Raw genomic sequence first — 23,266 nt, 5'->3', positions numbered from 1 at the left:
ATGTCCAGTCTGGAAAACCAATCCAAGGCCTCATCTGTCACCTTGTGGATGTCCTGTAGGCCGCTACCGTGAAATTGGTGCCTTGGACAGTCATTCAAAATATGAGTAATCATCTGAGCCACAGGAGAACAATCACAATAAGGGTGGTCCAACAGCCCCCATTTATGTAGTAGGTAGCCACATCTGCCCTGGTTAGTTCTGATCCTGTTGATTGATGACCAAATCTTCCTAGGAAAAGCAAAACCAGGTTGCAGAGCACAGGGATCTTCTACCAGGAAGCTGTTTGTTGGGAGATTGTTGGACCAGTATTCTTCCACATGTTAGGTGTTGGCAGGGCAGCTGAAGCGAGTTCACCCATGGACCAGAGAGGCTTTCTAGATTTTAGGTGAAGACTAGGTGGATTTATGAGAGTCTGGTGCAGGGGCAGGAGTGGGGTGCTCATTGCTTTATTAAATTCTTTAATCGAGGCTTGTGTTCTCCGTATGTTTGGTGGAGCAATGTTAGATGGGATATGCAGCCAGGAGAGAGGGATACTTCTTACTGTCCCACTAATTGTGTGAATGGTAGCGTTTAGCTGGTTGTCTATAATGTTATTGTGTACACTTCTTTCCCAGACAGGGGCACAATATTCTGCTGCAGAGAATGCGAGGGCTAGTGCAGACATCCTTAGGACTTGTGCATCACTACCCTAGGCTGTTCCAGCAAGCCTTGAAACGATATTGTTTCTCACTTTAATTTTGTTGGACAGGTTGGTGATGTGCCTTTTATAGGTTAGGCTTCTGTCCAGGCTCACTCCAAGGTATTTCGGGTGAGGCTCGTGTGTTCTACCATTTTTTTACAAAAGAAAGGTTGAGGTGTCGATTCGCCTCTGCATTGTTCAGGTGAAATACTGTGGACACAGTTCTGTTGGATTTCTTCGAGTACCACTGCTTGAATACTCTTCCAGGATGTTCAGGTCTGTGTTCAAGGTTGGTTACAGGTTGGCAAAAGAGGTAGAATGATGTAGGATTGCCAGGTCATCAGCGTATGTTGCTTGAGCTGGTATGTGGTAAGTCGTACCCTTTGATGTTAAAAAGTAAAGGGGATCACACAGAGCCCTGAGGGAGACCATTGTGGAGGAATCTGAGCCTGTTTTTTTTTCTGCCAATATGGACCCGGATCTTTCTGTTGGAGAGAGTGGATTCAAAAAGCTATTTCCTCCTAAAGCTATTTCTTAGCTTTAGGAGGAAGCCCCTGATCCAGACTGTGTCATAAGCAGATGTTAGGTCAATGAAAATAGCTCCAGATTTAAGTTTCTTCTGGAAGCCTGCTTCAATCTGTGTTGTCAGGGCCAAGACCTGGTCACAGTAACTTCTTCCTGGCCTGAAGCAAGCTTGTTCAATTGGGAGTGCTCTTTCGATGAGTGGTGAAATTCTTTTAAGGAGAATTCTTTCAAAGAGCTTAAAGGTGGAGCAAAGCAAGGAGATAGGTCGTAGATTTTTCACATCATTTGGATCTTTCCCTGGTTTGGGCATGGCAATTATTTTGGCTTCCCGCCACAGATTTGGTAGTTTACCAGTCATTATTGCCAGCATGGTTGGCTGAGTGGTTAGTGTATCTGCTCTTCATCCAAAAGGCTGTGGGTTCAAATCCCGCCGTGGGCGTTTGTGATTGTCTGTGAAAGTACTAGTGGTGGTAGCCGTCGGTAGATGGTGTTGGTGTTAGGTGATGAAGGTTGGTGGAGCAGAGAGAAGAAGAGTTGTAGAGTAGATGCCTCCCTCAATGAGTCTTTGGACTCCCTGGAGATGCGATATAATAATAATATAATTTCTGAGGAAAGGGCGGCCAGCCATGTTTGGCCTTGTTGACCGAGATGTTTTAGAAACCCAGGGAGGATACCATCCACTCCTGCTGCCTTGCCATTCTTGGTGAGTTTTAAGGCTACCTGCACCTCTTCCCAAGATAGATACTGGGTGTACAAGTTCAGGAAGCTTGGGTCCCGTCTTCAGGATTTGTCTGATGGAAGATTGCACAATAATTTTCCTGATAGAGCTGGGATGTATCTTGGAAGTTTTCAATAAATCATTAGCCATTTGATCAGGAGTTATCTCTGTGGTTTTGTGTGTGTTGTTGGTTCTGCTCCATCTAATCAAACCTACCAATAATTGTTCAGATGCTCCTGTTATTTGAAGTTATGGAACACTCCAGGTTTGTTAATAACATTAAAGCTGGTGTATAGATAGTAGGAAGTTTAGTATAGATGGTAGGAAGTATTTCATTGTAGCAGTTGAATACAGGTGGTATGGCAACATGATGTAAATTCAGTGACTTTGAGAGAGGTGTCATCGTGGACTGTCAATTGGTTGCATGTTCCTCATGCCACTGCTGCTCAACTGGAGCATCCAAAATCAATAGTTTGCAATAAAAAAAATAAAAAAAATCAGCTAACGCCTGTTTGTTCCGATATAGGGAGTAGGCTAGGCCGTTTAGCCCTATCTAAAATAGTTTGCAATGTGATCAACAAATGGAGACATTCTGGCATCACTAGTGCAGGAAAACTTCCAGAGCGGTCACCGAAAATAACAAGTACCGATGTTGTTAAAACAGGTGGCATGCAAAAACTGGCTACAATTGGCACAGTCCATCTGTGATGAGTTCCAGAGCACCAGTAACACCATGGTGAGCACTGATACTGTATGATAAGAACTCCATTTACTGGGTTTCTATGGAAGAGCAGCAGCACACAAGCCAAATATCACCAACGAACAAGGCAGTTCATCTGGCTAGGTGCAAAAAAGTGTGTAAACTGAACAATTGAGTAGTGGAAAACAGTACTCTGGAGCAATAAATCAAGGTTCACTTGTTAGTAGTCTGATGGCAGGGTGTGGAGGCAGCCTGGTGAACGCTTGTTACCACAGTGTGTTGTGCCCACAGTAAAGTTTGTTGGTGAAGGAAGTATTGGTGTAGAGTGTATTCAGCTGGTTTGGAGTGGGACCACTGGTCATTGTCCGTGGTTCCATGAAGGCAGCTTGTACCTTGATATTCTGGATAATCAGGTGCTGCCTACGCTTGGAGTTTTTATGGAACGGACCCGTGTTGCTATCAAGACAACAATGGCTCATGCCACAGAGCTGCAGCTGTTATGGACTGGTATTAAGAGATGATTGTTAAACAACTGCCCTGGCTTGCACAAAGTCCTGACCTCAACCCAGCCGAACACCTGTGGGTTGAATTGGAGCAGCGATTGAAGTCCAGAGCAGCACATCCTCGATCTGTTGCTGAACTCAGTGCTGCTTTGATGGAGACAAATTCCTCCTGATGTCTGCCGCACATTAGTGGAAAGCCTCCCTCAAAGGATGTAGGAGGTGATCAAAGCTAAAGGTGGACATACTGAATAGTTGGGTTCTCCTACTGGCATCAATTGTAAATTGTAGTGTGCAGTCAATTATTGGTAGATACTGTATGTTAAAAGTGGCCACCTCCTTCATGAATGCAAACTCATGCCCTTTTTCCCAGATTTGATGCCACCTTGTAAAGCACCTGCACACTGATGGTTTCAATAGCTATTGAAATGTTCATTTTTAGTTCATCCAGTGTGTGAGGATGAATAAACAACACATTTGAGGTATCCCCAAAGGGGAAAAAATCTTGGTGATAAATTTTGTGATCTTGGAGGCCACAGTTCTTTTGAGATGAGATGAGATGGTTACTGAAAAATTCTTGCAAAAAAAGTACGGTACTATTTGACATGTGGTACGGTCTTGCTGGAACCAGGAATGGTGTTCACTGACTCTAAGTACTACTGTATGACATTGATGATTGTATGGCAAGTTTCCTGAGGCATTTTGTTGGGGACAACTGCAGTGTTCTCTTTACTTCATCCATTTTATCATCAATCAAAATGGAAGGTCTTCTGGAGCAATTCATATCTGCAACAGATCCAGTTTCCTGTACTAATCTTCTTATTGTCGACTTCTGAGGTACTGCTGTACCTGAATATTTGTCGTGAAATTCCTAGGCAACACGTGTCAGAACAATTAGCGAAATAACTTTCCAAAATGCAAATTCTTTGTAGCTGGGAAAAAGACATTTCACTTCTGCGATGAACAAAGCTACACTGTGAACAACCTGACACATCATAGTGAACTTGGTGTCTCCAATAATTTATGATAATATGATGGTGACATCTAGTGATAGAAGGAATGATTATAATGATTTGCAAACAACTGGTACAAATTCAAACTTTCGGTTGCACGACTTTACAATCACCCTCTACATTTGCTATATATCAGCCCTCACTTGAGACATTCCAAGATGATCACATGACAGTGCCATGAGTGTGCAAGGCACTACAGAGAAGAATGGAATTTGTTCATTTGTTTTTTGATAACCATGGTTGTCATTGGGAACAAGCAGAGGTATAAAAAATGAAGACAAAGGTTGGTTTGGCATGTTTGTATTTGAACTGTATGTTGATGTGGACTGGCAGCTCTTTGTGTTTGTATGAGTACAGGAAAGTGAAAGGATGTTAGCAGCTTATTCAGAGGAGGAGTATGAGTACCCTTGGAAATACCTATAGAAGAGATATAATGCAGCAACAGACCATCTATAGGAAAGCAACCTGAGGGAGTTAGTGAGGTAGGGATCAGCAATTAAGCAAATAGGCTCTTCTACAAAAGAATCTATCATTCCCATGCCAAGTATGGGAACAATATTCTAGGGTTAGGAAGATTGAGGTTCTACAAAGTGTCATGAGTTGAACATGAGAGAAGTGCTATTTAGAATGAAAAAGCATACAAGGCTGTTTGTAGGCCATGGTTGGCCTGATGTGCTTGTGTCAGGCTAGGTGGGAAAGTCAATCTGAGAAGAGAAAACTTGATCCTGGTTGGTGAGAAGAATATTGTCAAAATTGAGGAAGAGAGTAAAGCCCTGTCTGTTTTCCAGAAAATGAGACAGGATTGCATTTTGGTGGCATTAAAATTCTTCAGGTTATCCTCACCCTACTTGAGAATGGCAAGGAAATGTTTAATACATTAGTTAAAGCAAATCTTTAAGTGTTAGTTACCTGAGCATTACAAGGTTTTGAAAATGGAAAAGTGGAGTGGAGGCTACTGTTATCAGCAAAGTCAGGAATAGGATCAATGTCATACAGAGAAGATCATTGATGTATAAGAGAAAGAATGTTGGTTAAAGCACATTGGCCTGGGATACTCCAGCATTGATTGAAAAATCTGATGAAAGGAAACTATCCACTATGACTTAAAGTTAAGAACCATAGAGGAAGCTAGCAATCCATTCACCAAGGGAAGGAGGAATACCATAATACAGTAACTTGGCAAGAAGGTCACGATGCCAGGTTTGATCAAATGTCTTGGAAATAGCAAGAGGTGACCCCTTGCATATCTCTAAAATTTCCATAACCTGCATTCAAAGGTGGACGAGGTTGGTCAGGAGATCTGCTGAAGTATGAGAATGGCAGAATCCATATTAGTGATTAAGTAATTAGTCTCGAAGTAGTTAAGCTTGGCCTTGATTACCTTTTCAGCTATTTTTGATAGCATTGAGGTCAGAGCAATAGGGATAGTTTGATGGTTGAATTTTCTCCCTCTCTGTTTGAAGACAGGCTGGATAAAAGCTTGCTTCTAAGTTGTTGGAGATTCTAGCTGAGTATGACATGTTATATGAGAGGTGTGCATTCTGGAACACACTTTTAGTACAACTGGAGGAATACTGTTAGGCCCAGGAGATTTATTGGTATCAAAGCTACTGAAGTAGTATTTTTCTCATGCCGTTCTAGTAGACGAAATTTCAGAGGAGGCATACTGTGGATAGTTTGTGAAATAGTGGGAGGAGATCTGCCTCGGTCATCTGTGCAAGAGTTGTATGAAAAAATTGATGCCAAGAAGTCTGTCTCTCTTGAGATATTTTACTCTATAATCAGCATGTGAGACAGGTGGAAACATAGAAGGACACAAGTTGCATCCTACCCAACCATGGTGAGAGACCAGAAAGCTTGACTGCCATTTGAACAGAAGACATGCTTAGTGCATTTGGCATTTAATAAGTCTACTTTAGATAAGTTGATGGTGATTTTCTTCCCTCCCCCCACCCTCAGTTGATGTGAGAGGTTGGAATTTTTCACTTGAGTCAGTGCGCAGCATGTACTGAATTTTTGACCTAGACTGCTTTGTCACAGTTGTTGGAGAACCAGGGTTTGAATAAGGATCGAGTTTTTGAGTGGAGTGGGGAATAAAAGTGCCCATCCCAGCTAGAATTTCTGTTAATCGATCAGAGCAGATACTTGGATTAGGAACCAAAAGCAATAATCAAAAAAATGGAAACAAGGCATGGAAATCCTGAAGGTCACTGCAAATGGCAATGTTGTTATTGTACCACAGGATATTAAGCAAAGAATGATACAGAGAGGGGAAAGAGACAATGATATGTAGAAAATGAAACATGGACAAGGTTATGAGCAGACTTGCCAACAGGAGAGCTAACATTAACGGTGTACCTGGAGGACAGCTGGTTAAGAAAAGGTCCAGGGTATTGGGAAAATGATGAGAATTATCTGAAATTTTTGTGGGTTGGTGAACAATTTGTTCATTGCTGATAATTTCTGAGAATAATTTCTGTTAGTAGATTAGAGCAGGTGTTCCAATCAGCACAGAAGTAGTAATCAGATTATGGAAACAAGGCATGGAAATCCCAAAGTTCCTTCAAGTTTACACTGTTGTAGATCACAGGATATGAAGCTGGGAGAAGGATGATCAGTGTATCTGGAAGGAGAGATAGTTAAAGAAAAGGTTGGGAGAATGATGAGGATTATATGGATTTCTAGCAGGTTGGAGAACAATTTTTGTTAAATCATTACTAACAGAACAGTTTTGTTCCTCTTCTGGCTTTAGACTGTAAAGATGAAGAAGGGAAGCCAGTCTGAATTGTGGACAATGAAATTACGAAGGAAGATTGATGAAAATCCTAAAAATCCTTTTATTAAAAAAATAATAGAATGTGCATCACAGAGGATCAAATATCTGCCTAAAAACCTGTATTAAATAGCCCATCAACAGATAGAAGGGATACCTCTGCTTCCCCTTAAATATGCCAAGTGGAATTTGATGACAGCTTGTATATTTTTCCAGAAGAAAAAGAAATGATGGAGTCTGGCAGTTCACAGTTCCCAAAAATGGAAAAATCCAAGACTAATGAAAACACAACTGCTCATATTAGGAAGCTAGATGATACTACCAAAAAGAAATGGTGGAAGCATTCCGACTAATTGTCGCGAATTCTGTCAAAACATAGATGACATCGGGGGGGGGGGGCTGTTTATCTTTTGAGGAATGTAACTAAGAGAAGATTTAGCTGATAGGGGGAAAAAAAAGTAGGATCTAAATTATCTCTTTTCAGGATCTTAGCAATCATTTTAGAGATGCATGTAATACGAGGGTGGTCTGAAAAGTTCTCAGTCTTGACCATGGATGGCAACACTATTGGCACGATTTTTTTTCTAAGTTGGGACATCTGTCATAAGCATCCATGTGAAATTGCAAGTCATTCTATCAAGTAGTTTGTTTTATACAGCTGTCTGAAGCAAAAGTGTTGTCTGTATCCCTTGAAATGGATAAAATTGAGTATCGCGTGGTTATAAAATTCTTTGTAAAAGAAGGTTTAATGCCAAAAGAAATTCATTCAGAGTTCATAAAAGTTTACTGGGAAATTAAAGTTGACAATTAAGAAATGTGCTGCAGAGTTTAAATGTGGCCGTACCAACCTTGAAGATGATCAACGTGAAGAACGTCCAAAAAGTGTAACAATACCAGAAATCATTGATTGAGTGCACGATATGGCATTGGATGACTGGCGAGTCAAAGTGCATGAAATTGCTGAGACTATAGTCATTTCAAAAGAATGCGTAGGATATATTTTGCATGAAGAGTAGCAAATGAAAAAGCTTTGCGCAAGATGGGTGCCATGCTTGCTCATAGCAGATCAAAAATGCTCTCGCATGAAAATCTCTGAACAGTGCTTACTGAACAGATAAAATCAGTGGTTATCTCAGGAAGGCAATATCAGAATGTATTCCCATGGTCAGAAAGACAAGTAGGCATTAGATGGATGAGTAGTAGTATCAGGCTTGATCTGCAAAAAAAAAAGAAAATGTTATGGAGAATTTACAAAGAGAAAGGCGATCAGTACACCCATGAGCAGTACAAAGCCCAAGCTAGGAAGTTACTAGTGTAGTAAGAAAAGCTTATTCAGATTATGAGAAGACCTTAGCCAACAAGGGTAATCCCAAAGAGTTCTTTTGCTATGTGGAAAGTAAAAGGAAGAATGACTTCGGAAGGATAACTTTAGTGGGTGCTGATGGTATTGAGGTGACCAATTCAGCAGTAATAGTAGAGTTACTGAGTGATCACTTTTCAAACGTCTAGCACCCGAGTGAGGATATCTCTGTACCTATAGCAGTAACTAATGTGAGAATTGAAGTTAATAAATCAGAAGTACTTAGTATATTGCGGAATTTAAATGCAAACACAACTGTAGGTTTAAATGGAATCAGCTTGGGTGTTGCATGAATGTGCAAAGGATTTGTCAGTGGCTCTTACTTGGTTATTTAACTTAAGTTTGAACTCTGGTATGGACCCTAGGGAGTGGAAGGAAGGCAAAGTATTCCTTTGCATAAAGTTGGCTCTAAAACTGCGGTAGTTAATTACAGGCCAATCACCATCTCGAGAGTGGTGGCAAAAGTATTGGAAAAGTTGGTTCAAGACAGAATTCAAGAATGGGTGGATCAGAATATGATATTCTATAGGGGCCAACATGGTTTTGTTAAAGGTCGATCCTGCCTTAGCAATTTATTAACTTTTTATAATAGAATGACATCTGATTGGAACAGAGGAAACGGCTACACAATGGTACTTCTGGATTTTGCTAAGGCTTTTGACAGGATAAAATGTGCACTGTTCTTAATGAATGATGTTGTTTTTCCTATGTGTGGTAAAATTATGTTGGTGAGGTGTTTTGCCAGATTCGAGGTTGGAGAGTCTCTTCCATCTGCTATCGGTCTTAAAGAAATATCTATCTTTTTAAAATTTGGAAAACAAAGATGGGATGCAGAATTTATGCTTGGTGAGAATATATTGTTGGAGGTAGAGGAAATAAGAGATCTTGGGGGTGATAGTTGATAAGCATCTAAAATTTAGGGGACGCAGTGCCAAAATTGTGAAGACAACACAAAAGCTTCTGGGAATGATGCAGACGACACTGACATGTAGAAGTAGGGAGATTCTTGTTATGTTGAATAAGGCTTTGATTAGGCCACACATGGACTCTTGTGCCCAGATTTGGTCACCGGGTTTTCAGAAGGATGAAGAGATGTTGGAAAGGGTCGAAAAGCCAATGACTAAGGTAGTTTCTGACCTCTGGAATGTCGATTATGAGGAAAGATTGAGAACATGTAATTTGCGAGTCTGGTGGACAGGAGGAAGAGGGGGAGATATGATAGACACCTACAAGTTGGCAAGGGGTTGTTATAGGATCAATGGTGGAGAAGTTCTACAGAAAATAGTGGGAGATCAGGGGAGAACCAGAGGTCATCCCTGGAAACTGTATAAAGAGGGTGCGAGTAGGGGAGTGAGAGACAGGTTTTTTCGTGCAGAGTTTGAGTGATTGGAATGCCTTGCCTGAGAGTGTGGTGTCTGCAAGGAGTTTGAGTGTGTTTAAGACATGGTATGATGAGATGTGTATGTGTGATAAAAGGACCTCCCAGATGAGTCTTTGACACCACAAGGTCTTGGGGTAATAATAATAATAATAATAATATTTTTGGTACTCCATATATTCTGGGTACTAATGGGTGTTTTGATTGTTGAGTTCTTTTTAGTTCTTCAGTCCAGTTGGGTATATTTTTAATTAGATCATTGGTTTACAATCAAAACACCCATTAGTACCTAGAATATATGTAGTACCAAAAATACATAAGATAGATATTCCTTTTAGACCGATAGTTGATGAAAGAGACTCTCCAACCTCGAATCTGGCAAAACACCTCACCAACATGATTTTACCACACATCCGAAAAATAACATCATTCATTAAGAACAGTGCACCTTTTATTGAAAAGGTAGAGGATGTATACATAGAACCTTCAGACATCTTTGCAAGTTTGGATGTAGTCAGCCTATTTACAAATGTTCCCAGAAATGAAACAGTGAATCTCCTTGAAGACCTTTTTCCACTGGACATTGTAGAACTATATAAACATTGCATAAAAAATACGTTTTTCATGTATCAAGACAAATTTTGTGAACAAAAAGAAGGACTGGCAATGGGCTCTCCCCAGCTTTAGTTAACCTATATATGGAAAATTTTGAAAATAATGCATTAAACAGCTATCATAAAAAACCACAAATTTGGCTTCATTATGTAGATGATATTTTCATCATATGACCAGGAACAACAGAGGAACTCACTGCTTTTAAAGATTATCTTAATAATCTACACAACAACATAAAATTCACTTTGGAACAGGAAGAACATAAAAAACTTCCTTTTCTTGATATCCTAATAGAAATCAATGAAAAAGATAATGGATTATCTTTCTCCATTTATAAAAAATCCACCAACACAGGAAGATTTCTTAATACAACCTCACACCACCACCCCAGGCCAAAAATAAGTTTAATTAAAACCTTGAGGGATAGATCTTACAATATTTCCAGCACAGAAAAAAAGAGAAATGAAGAATTACATTATTTAACACAGATCCTCAAAAAAAAAAAAAGATTTTGAACCTAAGATAATCAAGAAAATCCTCAACACACCTCCTACAAGCATTTCACAAAAGCAAGATTTCAAGAACGCAACCATGCTACCATACACCAAGAATGTTACAGACAAATTGGCCAAATTACTAAGCAGACATAACATTAAAGTTGCTTTTCTTCTGCTAGAAAAAATATCATGATTTCTACATCCCCCAAAACCTCCACATCACCCTTTAAAAAAACCAGGTGTATATAAAATTCATTGTTCCTGTGGCATCTGCTATGTAGACCAGATGGGCAGATCAGGGGAAATTTGTATGAAGGAACACCAAAAAGATGTGCAAAAAAGGAGAGAACACAAATCAGGCCTAGCATCCCATACAACTTCCACCGGCCATGAAGTACTCTGGCATAAAACAAATATGTTTTATATTGAAAAAATTTATTTCACAAGGAAATCTAAAGAAGCTGCAAATATGCTTAGAATTCCAATGCAATGCAACAAAAACCAGGGCCTAATTCTACACCAAGTTTGGTCAGCATTGATAAAAAATATACCTAAGTCAGACTTCGGACAGTGTGAATGTGAACAGCAGAACTTGACAACATCCATCATTGTTCAATCTTAGCATGCACAGATTCTGCATTTGGAATTTTTTAATTTAATGAACAGTCAGACTGCCATAACATCATAGAATGGACTATTTTGAGTAATTTTTCATTTCCTGTGTTTAAACTTTTAGTTACCTTTAACCCCTGAAGATGTAAGTCAAACGACATACGAAACTTGTCAGGTTTGTTTATTTTTATTTATCTTAATAAACATGTGGTCATAATACCGGAATCTTTCTTTTGAACTGCTAAACCACAGAAACCTATGCCTACAATTAAAGGGAGATATTCAATTGTTTGCTGATGATGCAAAGTTTGTAGCACAATAAAAAATCAAGCTGATGTTGAGAGTTTGCAGGATGATTTAAATAAGCTGGCAAAAGGTAATGGATGTCAGTTCGATGTGGAAAAGTGTAAAGTTATGCATTTTGGGATTAAAAGATTACCAGCTGTGTACTACATTGATGGAACAGTACCTCAAGTGATTGATGAGGCTAGGGACTTGGGGGTGTTGGTGGATAGGGAGGTGAAGTTCAGAGGACACATTACTAAGGTGTCCAAGATTGCATATAGGATTACTTGGTTATTGAAGATCACACTAACATCCAGAGATAAATAGGTTATTATTCCCCTTTGTAAGGCATTGATACTTCCACATTTGGATTACTGTGCTCAGGTCTGGTCACCTGGATTCCTTGGAGATGAGTAGGTTGTGGAGAGGGTTCAGAGGAGAGTGATATAAAAAATGCTCCCTACATTGATAGATTGAGAGCTTGTGGATTGCAGAGATTGGTTAATAGGCAGAGAAGAGAGGATATGATAGAAACATTTAAATTACTAAAAGGTTTTTATAAGATTGATGCTGGGGAAATATTTCAGCTGGGTGATAGTGATGGAAGAACAAGAGGTCATCCCTGGAAATTAAGGAAAAGTGTGGTTAACAAGGGTGTGAGAAAGAGGTTTTTTGCCTGGAGGGTGGTGAATGAATGGAATGCATTGCCTGACTCATTTCTGAGTTCTTCATCTGTAAATGAATTCAAGAAGAAATATGATAGATATTGTTTTGATAGTTTGGGTCTCCCGCGATGAGTCAGCTGACTCCATGGAGATTCCCTGTAATAATAATAATAATAATAAAACAACTAATCTGTTAAAGTTACCAAGCTATTTTAAACCTGGTTTTACTCCATTTCCCAAGTAAGCAAACGGACAAACACGTCAAGTTTGCACCTGCAAGTGTTGCAAATCTAGCTGATCCTACAGGTAGTGCAAGACCAAGGCAACTCATGGTAAAAGTAGTATAAAAAAAAACATCTAATCTGTTCACACATTTTTCTAATCCATGTTAGAATGATGATTGCAACTCAGCCAAATATGCCCAGACTAAAGCTTGAGGTATTTTCTGTAGATATCCCACAACAACAAACCTAATTTTCAAATATGCCTGGGCTCAAGCTAGATACATCTCTCACCAGAAGCAGAAATAATCCTGGTCCAATTTACTTCTTTTATTTCAAGATCCACCAACAGCGAACAAGTGTTGAAAAAAATCTGGCAAACAAAGTCAGATATACTATCCACTGGCTCTGTGTCCTTGAGTATACTGGTTACACAGTTACCAGTATACTCAAGGACATATAATAGTGATTACTGATACATGTGGGGAGACTTTTGCAAAAGATCACCAACATCTTAAACTCCTGAGTTCGGTGCCCTACAAAAAGCAAAGCAGAAAAACAACAAATGTAATTCTCTTTGAATGTTCAGAAGAATGCAACAGACCATTTACCAAGGAACAAATAAAAGCTGCTTTGCTTAAACATCATCCAACTGCTGTTGGACCAGATAATATTCATTATGAAATGGCAAAACATCTGTCAACATTGTTTATAGATCAACTGTTATACCTTTACCAGAATTTTTTATGAGAGAATATTTTTGGATACCTTACAAAAGGTGATTATAATTATTTTCATTTATTTTATTTATTTTTATTATTTTTACAGTCAAGACATGCACTATAAACTCAGCTGTCATGCTCATCTAGAGCAGACTTTAACAAACATCCATGCCCAAGGTGGGATTCAAATCCACAACCTGTTTTTTGGAGTGTGGATATGCTATCCACTTTGTCAACCAGGCTGGCTGGCTGAGTAGATAGCTTTCTAAATCAGGAAACCAGGTGTCCAAACCTGTGTACAGTAATCCATATGCAGTCTGATCAAAGCCATCATCATGAAATTCTGTCATGTTGTACCATCATTTTATATTGTATGAAATCATAACATCCTTACTCCTATATGTCAGTGTTCTCCGCAACCTTGCCATGCATTGTGCTGTCCTCACAATTTTTGCAACATGTCCCTAAAATTTCGGTTCACTTTCTAACAACTCCTTAATATCCTTCATCTCCTCCACCTTCTCTAAGAGTATCATATTCCTCTCCACTCATTTCTGAGTTTTGCCATTTAGCAGCTTTACCAGTACCTTAACTACCACTCTTGAGATAGTGATGCAAATTATCTTGCAGTAATTTGACTCTGAGTAAACTTCTTTTATGTGCAAGCAGGCTAGTTGTCAAGATACTTCACATGCATAGTTTTGCTAAAAAGAGACATTAAACACAGCATAAATCTGCTTGATGGAAAGGTTTGGTAGAAAAGCCAATTACATCCAGAATAATCATCTTAAAAAAAGGCTCATAGTTCTATCATATAAAAACAGATAAAAGAATATTAAGAGAAGATGAAATAAAAGTTGTATTTCCTTATGTTCTACTGATGTTTCTTTTCTTATTAAAAAAAAAAATACTAGAATGCTCACTGAACAGTGCCTCGTAATTTTCCCTCCCTCTCTAAAAGTATTATGAAATATCATTTTGTTCTTATGTTATTAATGATAAAGGTGATTTATATTATTATAATTTGTAAATCAGTTTTAACTTGTCTTCACTTCAATATCATTTTTCATCTACAGGTTCTTCTATACTTTGGACAAGCTTATATTGATAACAAGTACCGGCCGTCACTTGCACAGGCGCGTGTACCATCTCTCTTACATACTGGATTCATTCAAATGTAGCAGCATTTCTCTAAAGTAAGAAAAAATAAAAAGAAAAATTAATTTCTAAAAAAAAAAGGTACCTGCAAGCATGAAAGCTGAATGATGTGTAATGATAGAAGAGTGAAAGATGTGTCTGCTATCATGGTATGGTAGGAGTGAATTGAGACTGGCAGTGTTTACAAATGAGTCATTGCATAGATTGTGCAGAATGGATGGTGCAGTTTGTAGATATTTGGAGTGATGATGGACAAATGGACTTGTTATATGACTGTTGTTTTATTTTAGTGGTTTTGGAGTTAGATGTTTGGAGAAAGTGTTCATTTAGAGGCTGGAAGTGCAAACTCAGGGAAAGTCTGGGTGACTAGGCATGCGTCTAGTCACCCAGAGTCAAATGAATGCAATTTTGAAAGCGATTACTCAATTCTAAGTGCCAACTTCAGTTTTTCAGGTCTCAAATCTGAATGGATTGGTAATTACAAGATGAAGAGTAATTGTGAGCTTAAGGGAGCTATTGGAATTCATGTGTACAGTATCAAATCTATTGGAAATAAGAGTAAGAAGTTTGTGCCATTGGTCAATTTAACTTGGCCAAAAATTTACATCTTCAGTACTTATTATTATTATTATTCAGGCCTCCATGGAGTCAAAAGACTCATCGTGGGAGGTCCTTCCTAAGAACATAAAGGCTGTCAAGACTCATCGAGGGGAGGTTCCCCCCTAAGAAACACAAAGTCTATCATACCACTCTTTAAACTCACTGACCGTTCTCGCCCTCACCACTCTATCAGGTAATGCATTCCACGGCTCAACCACCCTCAATGCAAAGAAACCACTCCTCACCCTCTTGCTCACAGTTTCCTTTCGTAACTTCCAGGGATGGCCTCTTGTCATCACTCCTTCCCACTGTTCAACCAAGCGAAAGAACTCCCCAGTGTCGACCCTGTAACCACCTCTCAACAGTTTAAAAGTCTCAATCATATCACCTCTCCTTCTTCTATCCACCAAACTCTGCAGTCCACATTCCCTCAGCCGATTCTCATAACTATCCTTGTACAGTCCTGAGACCATCTTTGTCATCCGTCTTTGTATCTTTCCACAGTTAATTTATCCCCTTCAAATCCTGGGGACCAAATCTGAGAACAATAATCCAAGTGTGGTCTGATCAGAGACTTATACAACGGAATGATAACCCTCTTATCTCTGCAGGTCGCATCCTTCTCATAATTGCAGCAATCCTCTGTGTTACCTTCACCACCTTTGCAATATGTCCCCTAAACTTCAGGTTTCTATCAATCATCAACCCCAGATCTCTTGTCTCCCCAACTTCCTCCAGTATAACTCCTCCCATAGAGTATGCAGCATCCCATCGATGTTTCCCAAACCTCAAGACCTTACACTTTGCTGCATTAAACTGAAACCCCCATTCATTTGCCCATCTATCTAGCTTATTCAAATCCTCCTGCAGGGCTACCACATCTGCACTATTACTAATAATCCTTCCCAGCTCTGCATCATCTGCAAACAACTGAATATCCCCTTGCAATCCACTGGCAATGTCATTGATATAAAGGTTAAACAATATAGGTCCTAGTACTGAGCCCAACTTGGTTGACAGAAGATGATATCTTCCCCCATTCTCATCCATCCAAGATGAGTTGTTCCTTTAATTTGGGATTTTAGGCAATTAGTGCATCCAGCTTACCATTCCTCTGCTGCATCCTCTAAGGACAAGGATTTATATCTGTAGATGTGGTTCACAGGACTTTGCCTGTTTTGAAGGATGAAAAAGCCATGTTTCTGACTGGGGGGGGGGGACTTTTGCCTTTGTATGAGACCTGCTAACTTCCATTTGATTGAAAAACCTGATGAAGGTTTCTATTATCATAGATGGGATTCAATCCAGGGTCTTTCCAATGCTCGTCTATACCAACTAAGCAAAGGAGGCTCTGTAGATGTTATAGTGATAAGGGATATGTTATTTTCAGGGAATAGGATGAAGGGAGAGGTATTACTAATAATACCTGAAGAATTACAACCAACAAAAATAAAAGTTAAGAAAGAGAATTTCAGGGCTCAAGGAGATGGTTCATTTGAACAATCTGGTGTGAGATAGAGGCCAACATGATGAAATATAGTTAACTGCTCTATAAACTGGTGGTGTTGGTGGTACTACAGAAAGATGTATATAAATGCCATATTGGCCACAGTGATTGCAGACCAAGCAACTATGGGACATAGATTTGAGTGAGGAAATGGCATATGGCACAATGGGATTTATAATGTTACTAAGAAATAATTACCTGAAACAGCACTGAATGGAGAGGACTTTGGATTTCAGTGTACTTCATCAGGTAATAGCATTATAAGATGTATCCATACTCAGTGTAGCCACTCTGCTTACATTTGGGAAAAGTGATTGTGCAGTCTTGTCTTGGGATCAGTATTTCCTCTAAGCTGTGCATGTGTGCACATGTACACTGGTAAAAAAGGGAGTGCACATGCTTAGTAACTGGGTGTACAAAATTTTTGCTTTCATTATTTCTAATTTACAGTCAATTTTTGAACATACTGTAAAAACAAATTAGTGATAAATCATACTTGTCAGTTATTTTATTTAGTAATTTCTCAATTATGTAATTTTGTATATAGCTACACAAAAAAAGAGCAACATTAATATGAAAAATATTACATTTGTGGTTTTAGTGCATTAAACCCTCAAAATGTCATTGTGAAAATTAAAATAGAAAAGAACTGCAAATTTGTTTAAATTTGAGTGGCTGGATAAATGTGTTGAGAAACCGCAATGCTAACATCAAAGAACAACATTCACAGGCTACTGCACACATTGAGTCTGTGACTAGAAGCTTGTGCACAAAATGGTTTTCATGCACATGTGGGCTGGCAAAAATTAGAAGGAATATTGCTTGGGTGGTTACTAAACATGCAGAATTCACAGTTTAAAAAGGGGATGTATATGGAACTGTAGAGTTGGTGATTACAACAGACACGTGGAAGCGTGTTGGAGTAGAGTTATATCATGAAGGATGGGAAGGATAATGATCAGGGGCATGTTTGATAAAAGCAGTATCAGACTGCATTCATACTCATGGTCAGGAAGATGAACTGTGTGGAAATTAAATGGATAAGTAGCATCATTAAGTAGGAGCTGCAAAAAAAATGTTGTGGCAGGATATATGTAGGTAAAGACTATAGGTAAAAAAAGTTATTAGCATTTTAAAAAAAGGCAAAATCATTTGAGAAGAAATCCCAAAGAGTATACATCAGTCTGTAATGTCTTTTTTTTTTTTTTTTTGCCAAGAGGAAGATGTGACAGAGACTGATGTGAGAGCAGATGAATTGGCAGTACTCAGTTTTTTATCTTCTTGAAAATACAAAAATAGAATGGCATACTTCATTAAAAGAATGTGCAAGAGAATTGTCATTGCCTCTTACCGGGCTATTTAATTTCAATCTTGGCTGGAACAAGGCCCTAGAATATTGGAAAGAGGACGAGATAATTCCATTGCATTAAGGAGGTTCCAAGACAAAGACAGCAAATTGCAAACCAATTATCTCAGAAGTAGTGTTTAAGGCATACCGAAAAAGTTAGTTAAAAGCAGAATTCAGGAAGTTTCAGTATGACTTAAGAGTGAATGCCTGAGTTAGATAAAGAAAATGGCTATACCATGATAGGCTATGACAGGATACTGCATTGGTATCTGTTATGTAATTTGGGAAAAATGGGGATGGATATGAATTTAATGGCATTGATAGGAGGATAGCCAGACATGAAGTAGTATAGAGAATGATGGTGACCAAGGAAATGCTATAGGGTTTGGGTACTAGGACTGCTGCTGTTTTGTTTGTATATTAATGATATAAGGAATGATGTGAAGGGGGAATATTCATTTGGTGGTTGTTGATGCAAATGCAGGTAGAGCAGTAATTAATCAAGTTGTAGGGATGCTGTAGGATAAATTATATAGATTTGCAGCGTGAGCAGAGGATAATTGTCATTTAATGTGGCAGAGTGTAAGATACTGTATATTACATAAATGGATTCTGTGCTACAGAAAATTGTGCCTACGAATATTTTGGTGGGAATGATGGAAGTTCCGAGAGCATATTGGCAAAAATGGACAAAATTACTCAGTGGATAGATTGACAGGTAGATATTTGGAGGTTTCCATCTCTCTTCATAAGTCTCTGATATGGTCTTTACATCATGCATAGTTTTAGCTGCCTGCATTTCTTTTGGATGAAGATGTGGTGGAGATGATTCAGAAGTATGAACAAGTTGGTGACATGTCTATAGAGTGCTTGTTATGAGGATAGGTTCAGGTGTATGTGTGGGGGGGTTTGAGAGTTTCATTACTAGGTTGAAAAGAGGGGATATAATGGAAACTCAGAAGTTACTAGGTGGGTTTTATAAGTTTGCAGAAATTTTCATGTATTGAAAATCTACTTAACATTCAAATGACCCTTTGGAGGTTGAGGAATTGATTATTTACTTGCAGAGTGGTGAATGACTGGAATGTGTTGGTAGAGGTGGTCATGAGTGCTTTGTCAGTGAATGAGTTTAAAGAGAGATGTGAAAGGTATTAGGTGAATAATGGTCAGGTGGTCCTCCTGCAGTGAATTTTTAGACTGTGGAGATCCCAGTATAATAATAATAATAATATTTCTTTAAAGAAAGTTAGCATGTTTATTTTGGTATGCTTCCAGCAGCTTTTTTTTTTTTTTTTGCACACATTTGAAAATTATAGGTTTATACAAATTACTTATCTATAAATTAAAGATACCAAGAAATTATATTCTTGATTTCAACCTTTATTCAAGTGTAAGCAAACAAAGTTTGCACCTGAAATATTTTCAGGACTGGGGTAACTTGTATATAGAAGCTAATAACTTCACATCACTTGCCTTAGTATCCCACAATGTAAAGCACATATCCTTACAGACATGTATAACGCTATGCATTATGGGAAGGGCCACTCCCCAGACTGGTTTCGACCTTTATTGAGGTCTCATCAGTGGGAGCCAGACCTCTACATCTGCATTACTTAGGGGTCTATTTCCCACTGATGAGACCTCAATTTAGATGTACCAGTTTTTATAATCATCTGAACAACAAGTGAAAAGCATAGGGAAATGTCACTCTTCTTCATTCAAATGGATCTAGGACTGACAGGTTCTCCCAAAATAGTTAAGAAACTGTGTTCTTGTGATGCCCTTTAAAAACATGTCAACGACATTCTGAAAAATTACTCAGAACTACATCAATGAGTGGAATACCAATAATAGTTGTACACCATTAAACACTCAATTCCTGTAGTCGAGTAATCTTAGAATGGGATCTCCTAGATGTTCCTGATGAGGAGATATGTTCAGAACTGAAAGATCGGGGAGGGGGATAACATTTATGAGTGCATCCTGATCCATAAAAGTGGTTGTCTGGGTCTAACCAGAAACACAATCCTTATATTTGATACTTCTAAGCCTCCAACAACTGTTAAAGCGGGTATTTCAGTTGTCCTGATAGACGACACATCCTTAATTCACTAGGATGTTTCAAATCACTAAACTTAATTCACTAGGAAGAAAAAGAATATTAAACAGGAAAATAAGAAACAACAAAGCAAGGAAACAGGTAAGTCAGAAAATAACAGAAATCAGGTAAGTTACGTTGTTAGTAAAAAGAAAGAAGTTATTTGGTATGGTGACTATAATAAAACATGCTATAGATGAGCAAGTTATAACATTGAGTTTTCCTGGAGCGAAAATTAAGAATATAAAGGAAGCAATTAAAAAACAGAAAAAAAACTAAACGAAATCGTAGTTGTAGTAGGCATAAACGATTCAACTAGTGATAAGTTTAATGTGAGAGAGGACATGAAAGGGTTGTTGGAAGAGGCGAGAGTGAAGAGTGAGAAAGTGAAAATTGTTAGTATTTTACCTCGCTATGATAAAAACGAATTAAGAAGAAGGACTATGATGGCAAATGATTCAATGTGTAGGCTATGTAGAAGGAATGGATGTGAGTTTCTGGATGTGTGGAGTGAGTTTGAGGGAAGACTGGATTTGTATAAGAGGGACGACCTATACCTGAATGCTTTTGGTATCAGGAGTCTAAAAAAACTAATAACTGGTATGAGACCTAACACAGAGAGGTAGGAAAACTAAATTATAAAGGGAGAAATGGTGTGAATGTGAGTGTAAGAGCGACAATGTTATGTAACTGTTAATGACGGGAATGGGCTTTGTCATAGAAATGTTGACGAGGAGAGAATGAGTTCGGGTTTGTTCGTCTGGTTGTTCAGACCCATTATTTGTGTGCAAAGATGTTTACATGTGTAAGGCATTAGAGAATAATAGAGATCTGCAAGTTGTCTAGTTGTGTCTGGCACACTGCAGACAAGCAAATGAACAAACAGGTAGATAATTATGTTGTACACGAATGCTAGGAGTAGCAGAAACAAAGGGATAGAGTTTGTTGCCTTAGTCAATATGTTGCAACCTCAGATTAGTCTGATTCTGATAGCCAAGTCTCACTAATACCTAATCTGATAGCCAAGTGTCAAGAGTACAGTATTTTTAGGAAGGATAGAGAGGAGGGCGCATGCTGCTAATGATATCGGATGACTTGAATCCAGTTAGAGTTGAGACCTATGATTGTAGTAGTACTACTAACAATATTTCATGTGGCAGTGAGTTTGAAGCCATCTGGTGTGAGGTGGAATCTAACAGGACTAATTACATAGTTGGGTGTTTTTACAGACCTGGTGGATCAGTTGCTAGTAATGAAGAAATGCATCACCAAATAGAAAAGATGAGTGTGAAAAGAGTAATCATAATGGGAGACTTTAATTATCCAAATATTGATTGGATAGCAGTAGAATCTCACAAGAAGAATGAAAATGCATTTATTGAGCTGTTGCGGGACAACTTCCTCAAGCAGATTGTGACAGAAGGAACTCGAGGTCAAAGAGTATTAGATTTGAATATAGTGTCAGAGGATGTTTCAGTTAAAGACGTAACTATTCTGCCTCTGATTGGTGACAGTGATCATGCAGTACTCACTTGGGAAGTGACTAAGTTTATGAATGTTCCAATCAGAAAAGGTTACATGGTGAACTACAAAGCAAAAAATTATGACCAACTGAGGAGTGTACTGAGTTCAGTAGAATGGGATAAGTTGCTAGATGGAAAGAATATCGACAGTGCATGGGAAGCATTTAAACAACACATGAATGATGCGATATCAGAATGTGTCCTGAGAGGTCGAAGAATAAATAGAGTAGGAGTGAAATGGATGTGTAATCTCATTAAGCAAGAGATTCATAAGAAAAGGACGATGTGGAAGAAATACCGTGTGCATAAGGATGATGTCCGTTGTAAACGTTATAAGCAGCAGGCTAGAATAGTCACAACTGTTGTACAGAATGCTTTCCGTCTGAGTATGAAAAGAAATTGGCTCTGCTTGCTAAAGACAACCCAAGTGTAAGCAAACAAAGTTTGCACCTGAAGTATCTTCAGGACTGGGGCAACTCGTGGCAAAGTTGGACTAAGTTCTCATCCCTTTCTTTAGTATCCCATAATGCAAAGCACATATCCTTGCGGACATGTATAATGCTGTGCATTATGGGAAGGGTCACAATCCAGACTGGTTTCGACCTTTATTGAAGTCTTTTCAGTGGGAGCCAGACCCAGAGGTGATACCAAGGTGGAAGCAATGCAGAACTCATACTTCCATATGCCAGTTGCCAAAAGTTGTCATACCTTATTAAATTACTCTGGATTAGAGAAAGATGTTGGAAGATTTTTTCCACTTGGTTAGACTATAAATTATATATTTAGTTTAATCCTTTATCCAAGTGTAAGCAAACCAAGTTTGTGAAGTATCTTCAGGACTGAGACAACTCATGGCAAAAGTGGACCAAATATGAATTCTACATTGCTTCAACCTTGGTATCACCTCTGGGTCTGGCTCCCACCGAAGAGACCTCAATAAAGGTTGAAACCGGTCTGGGTAGTGACACTTCCCATAATGCATAGCATTGTACATGTCTGCAAGGAGATGTGCTTTGTATTATGGGATACTAAGGAAAGTGATGAGAACTTAGTCCACCTTTGCCATGAGTTGCCCCAGTCCTGAAGATACTTCAGGTGCTAACTTTGTTTGCTTACACCTGGATAAAGGATTAAACTAAATATATAATTTATACAACCCACAAGAATTCTATCAATATGCTGCAAGTAAAAGAAAGAATGAATAATGAAAGAATAACTCTTCTAAATCCTGTTGGCATGAGGGTTACAGAACAGGTTGTTCAGTTAATGAGTGCCCATTTTGTTAAAAGCTATCAACCTGGTTTACGCAACATTGAGCTCACTGTTACCTCTTCAATAGATGAAGAAATGCAGGTATATGAGGATGAGGAATTAGAGCTGTTGCACAAATTGAATAAGAATTCAGCAATAGTCACCTGATGGGTTATCAGCATGTGTGCTAAAAGAGCGTTCAGCTGAATTGGCCATTCCTTTGACCAGGCTGTTTAATATAAGTCTCAGAACAGGGAAGACTCTGCAGGAATGGTAATTCCATTGCACAAGGGTGGTGCAAAGACCAATGTATCCAACTATCGATCAACTAGTATCTCAGGAGTGGGGGGTGAAGATTTTGGAAAAATTGGTTAGGGCTTGCATTCAGAAATCTAAGGAAAGGTCATGTTTTAGCAACTTGCTTACTTGTTACCATTGAACTAGACAAGGGGAATGGATACACCATGATACTTTTGGATTTTGATAAGGCTTTTGACGGAATTCAGCATGGCGGACTG

General features: G+C 38.7%; 1 protein-coding gene across 1 annotated transcript in view; it reads left to right on the top strand.

Annotated features, from left to right (window-relative positions):
• PIG-Q (phosphatidylinositol glycan anchor biosynthesis class Q) overlaps positions 1 to 23,266 on the top strand; it is a 215,366-nt gene that overhangs the window by 25,016 nt on the left and 167,084 nt on the right. The window contains exon 3 of the mRNA XM_090405814.1: positions 14,340 to 14,459. Within this exon, the coding sequence (XP_090261940.1) occupies positions 14,340 to 14,459 (120 nt within the window). The remainder of the gene's footprint in view (positions 1 to 14,339; positions 14,460 to 23,266) is intronic.

The sequence above is a fragment of the Typopeltis vanoorti genome, chromosome 15 (assembly GCF_054136105.1).
Source record: "Typopeltis vanoorti isolate ZY-2024b chromosome 15, IOZ_Tvanoo_1.0, whole genome shotgun sequence".
Classification (NCBI taxonomy): Eukaryota; Metazoa; Arthropoda; class Arachnida; order Uropygi; family Thelyphonidae; genus Typopeltis; species Typopeltis vanoorti.
The sequence above is the reverse complement of the archived record's forward strand: the minus strand, read 5'-3'. Positions and strand labels throughout refer to the sequence as shown.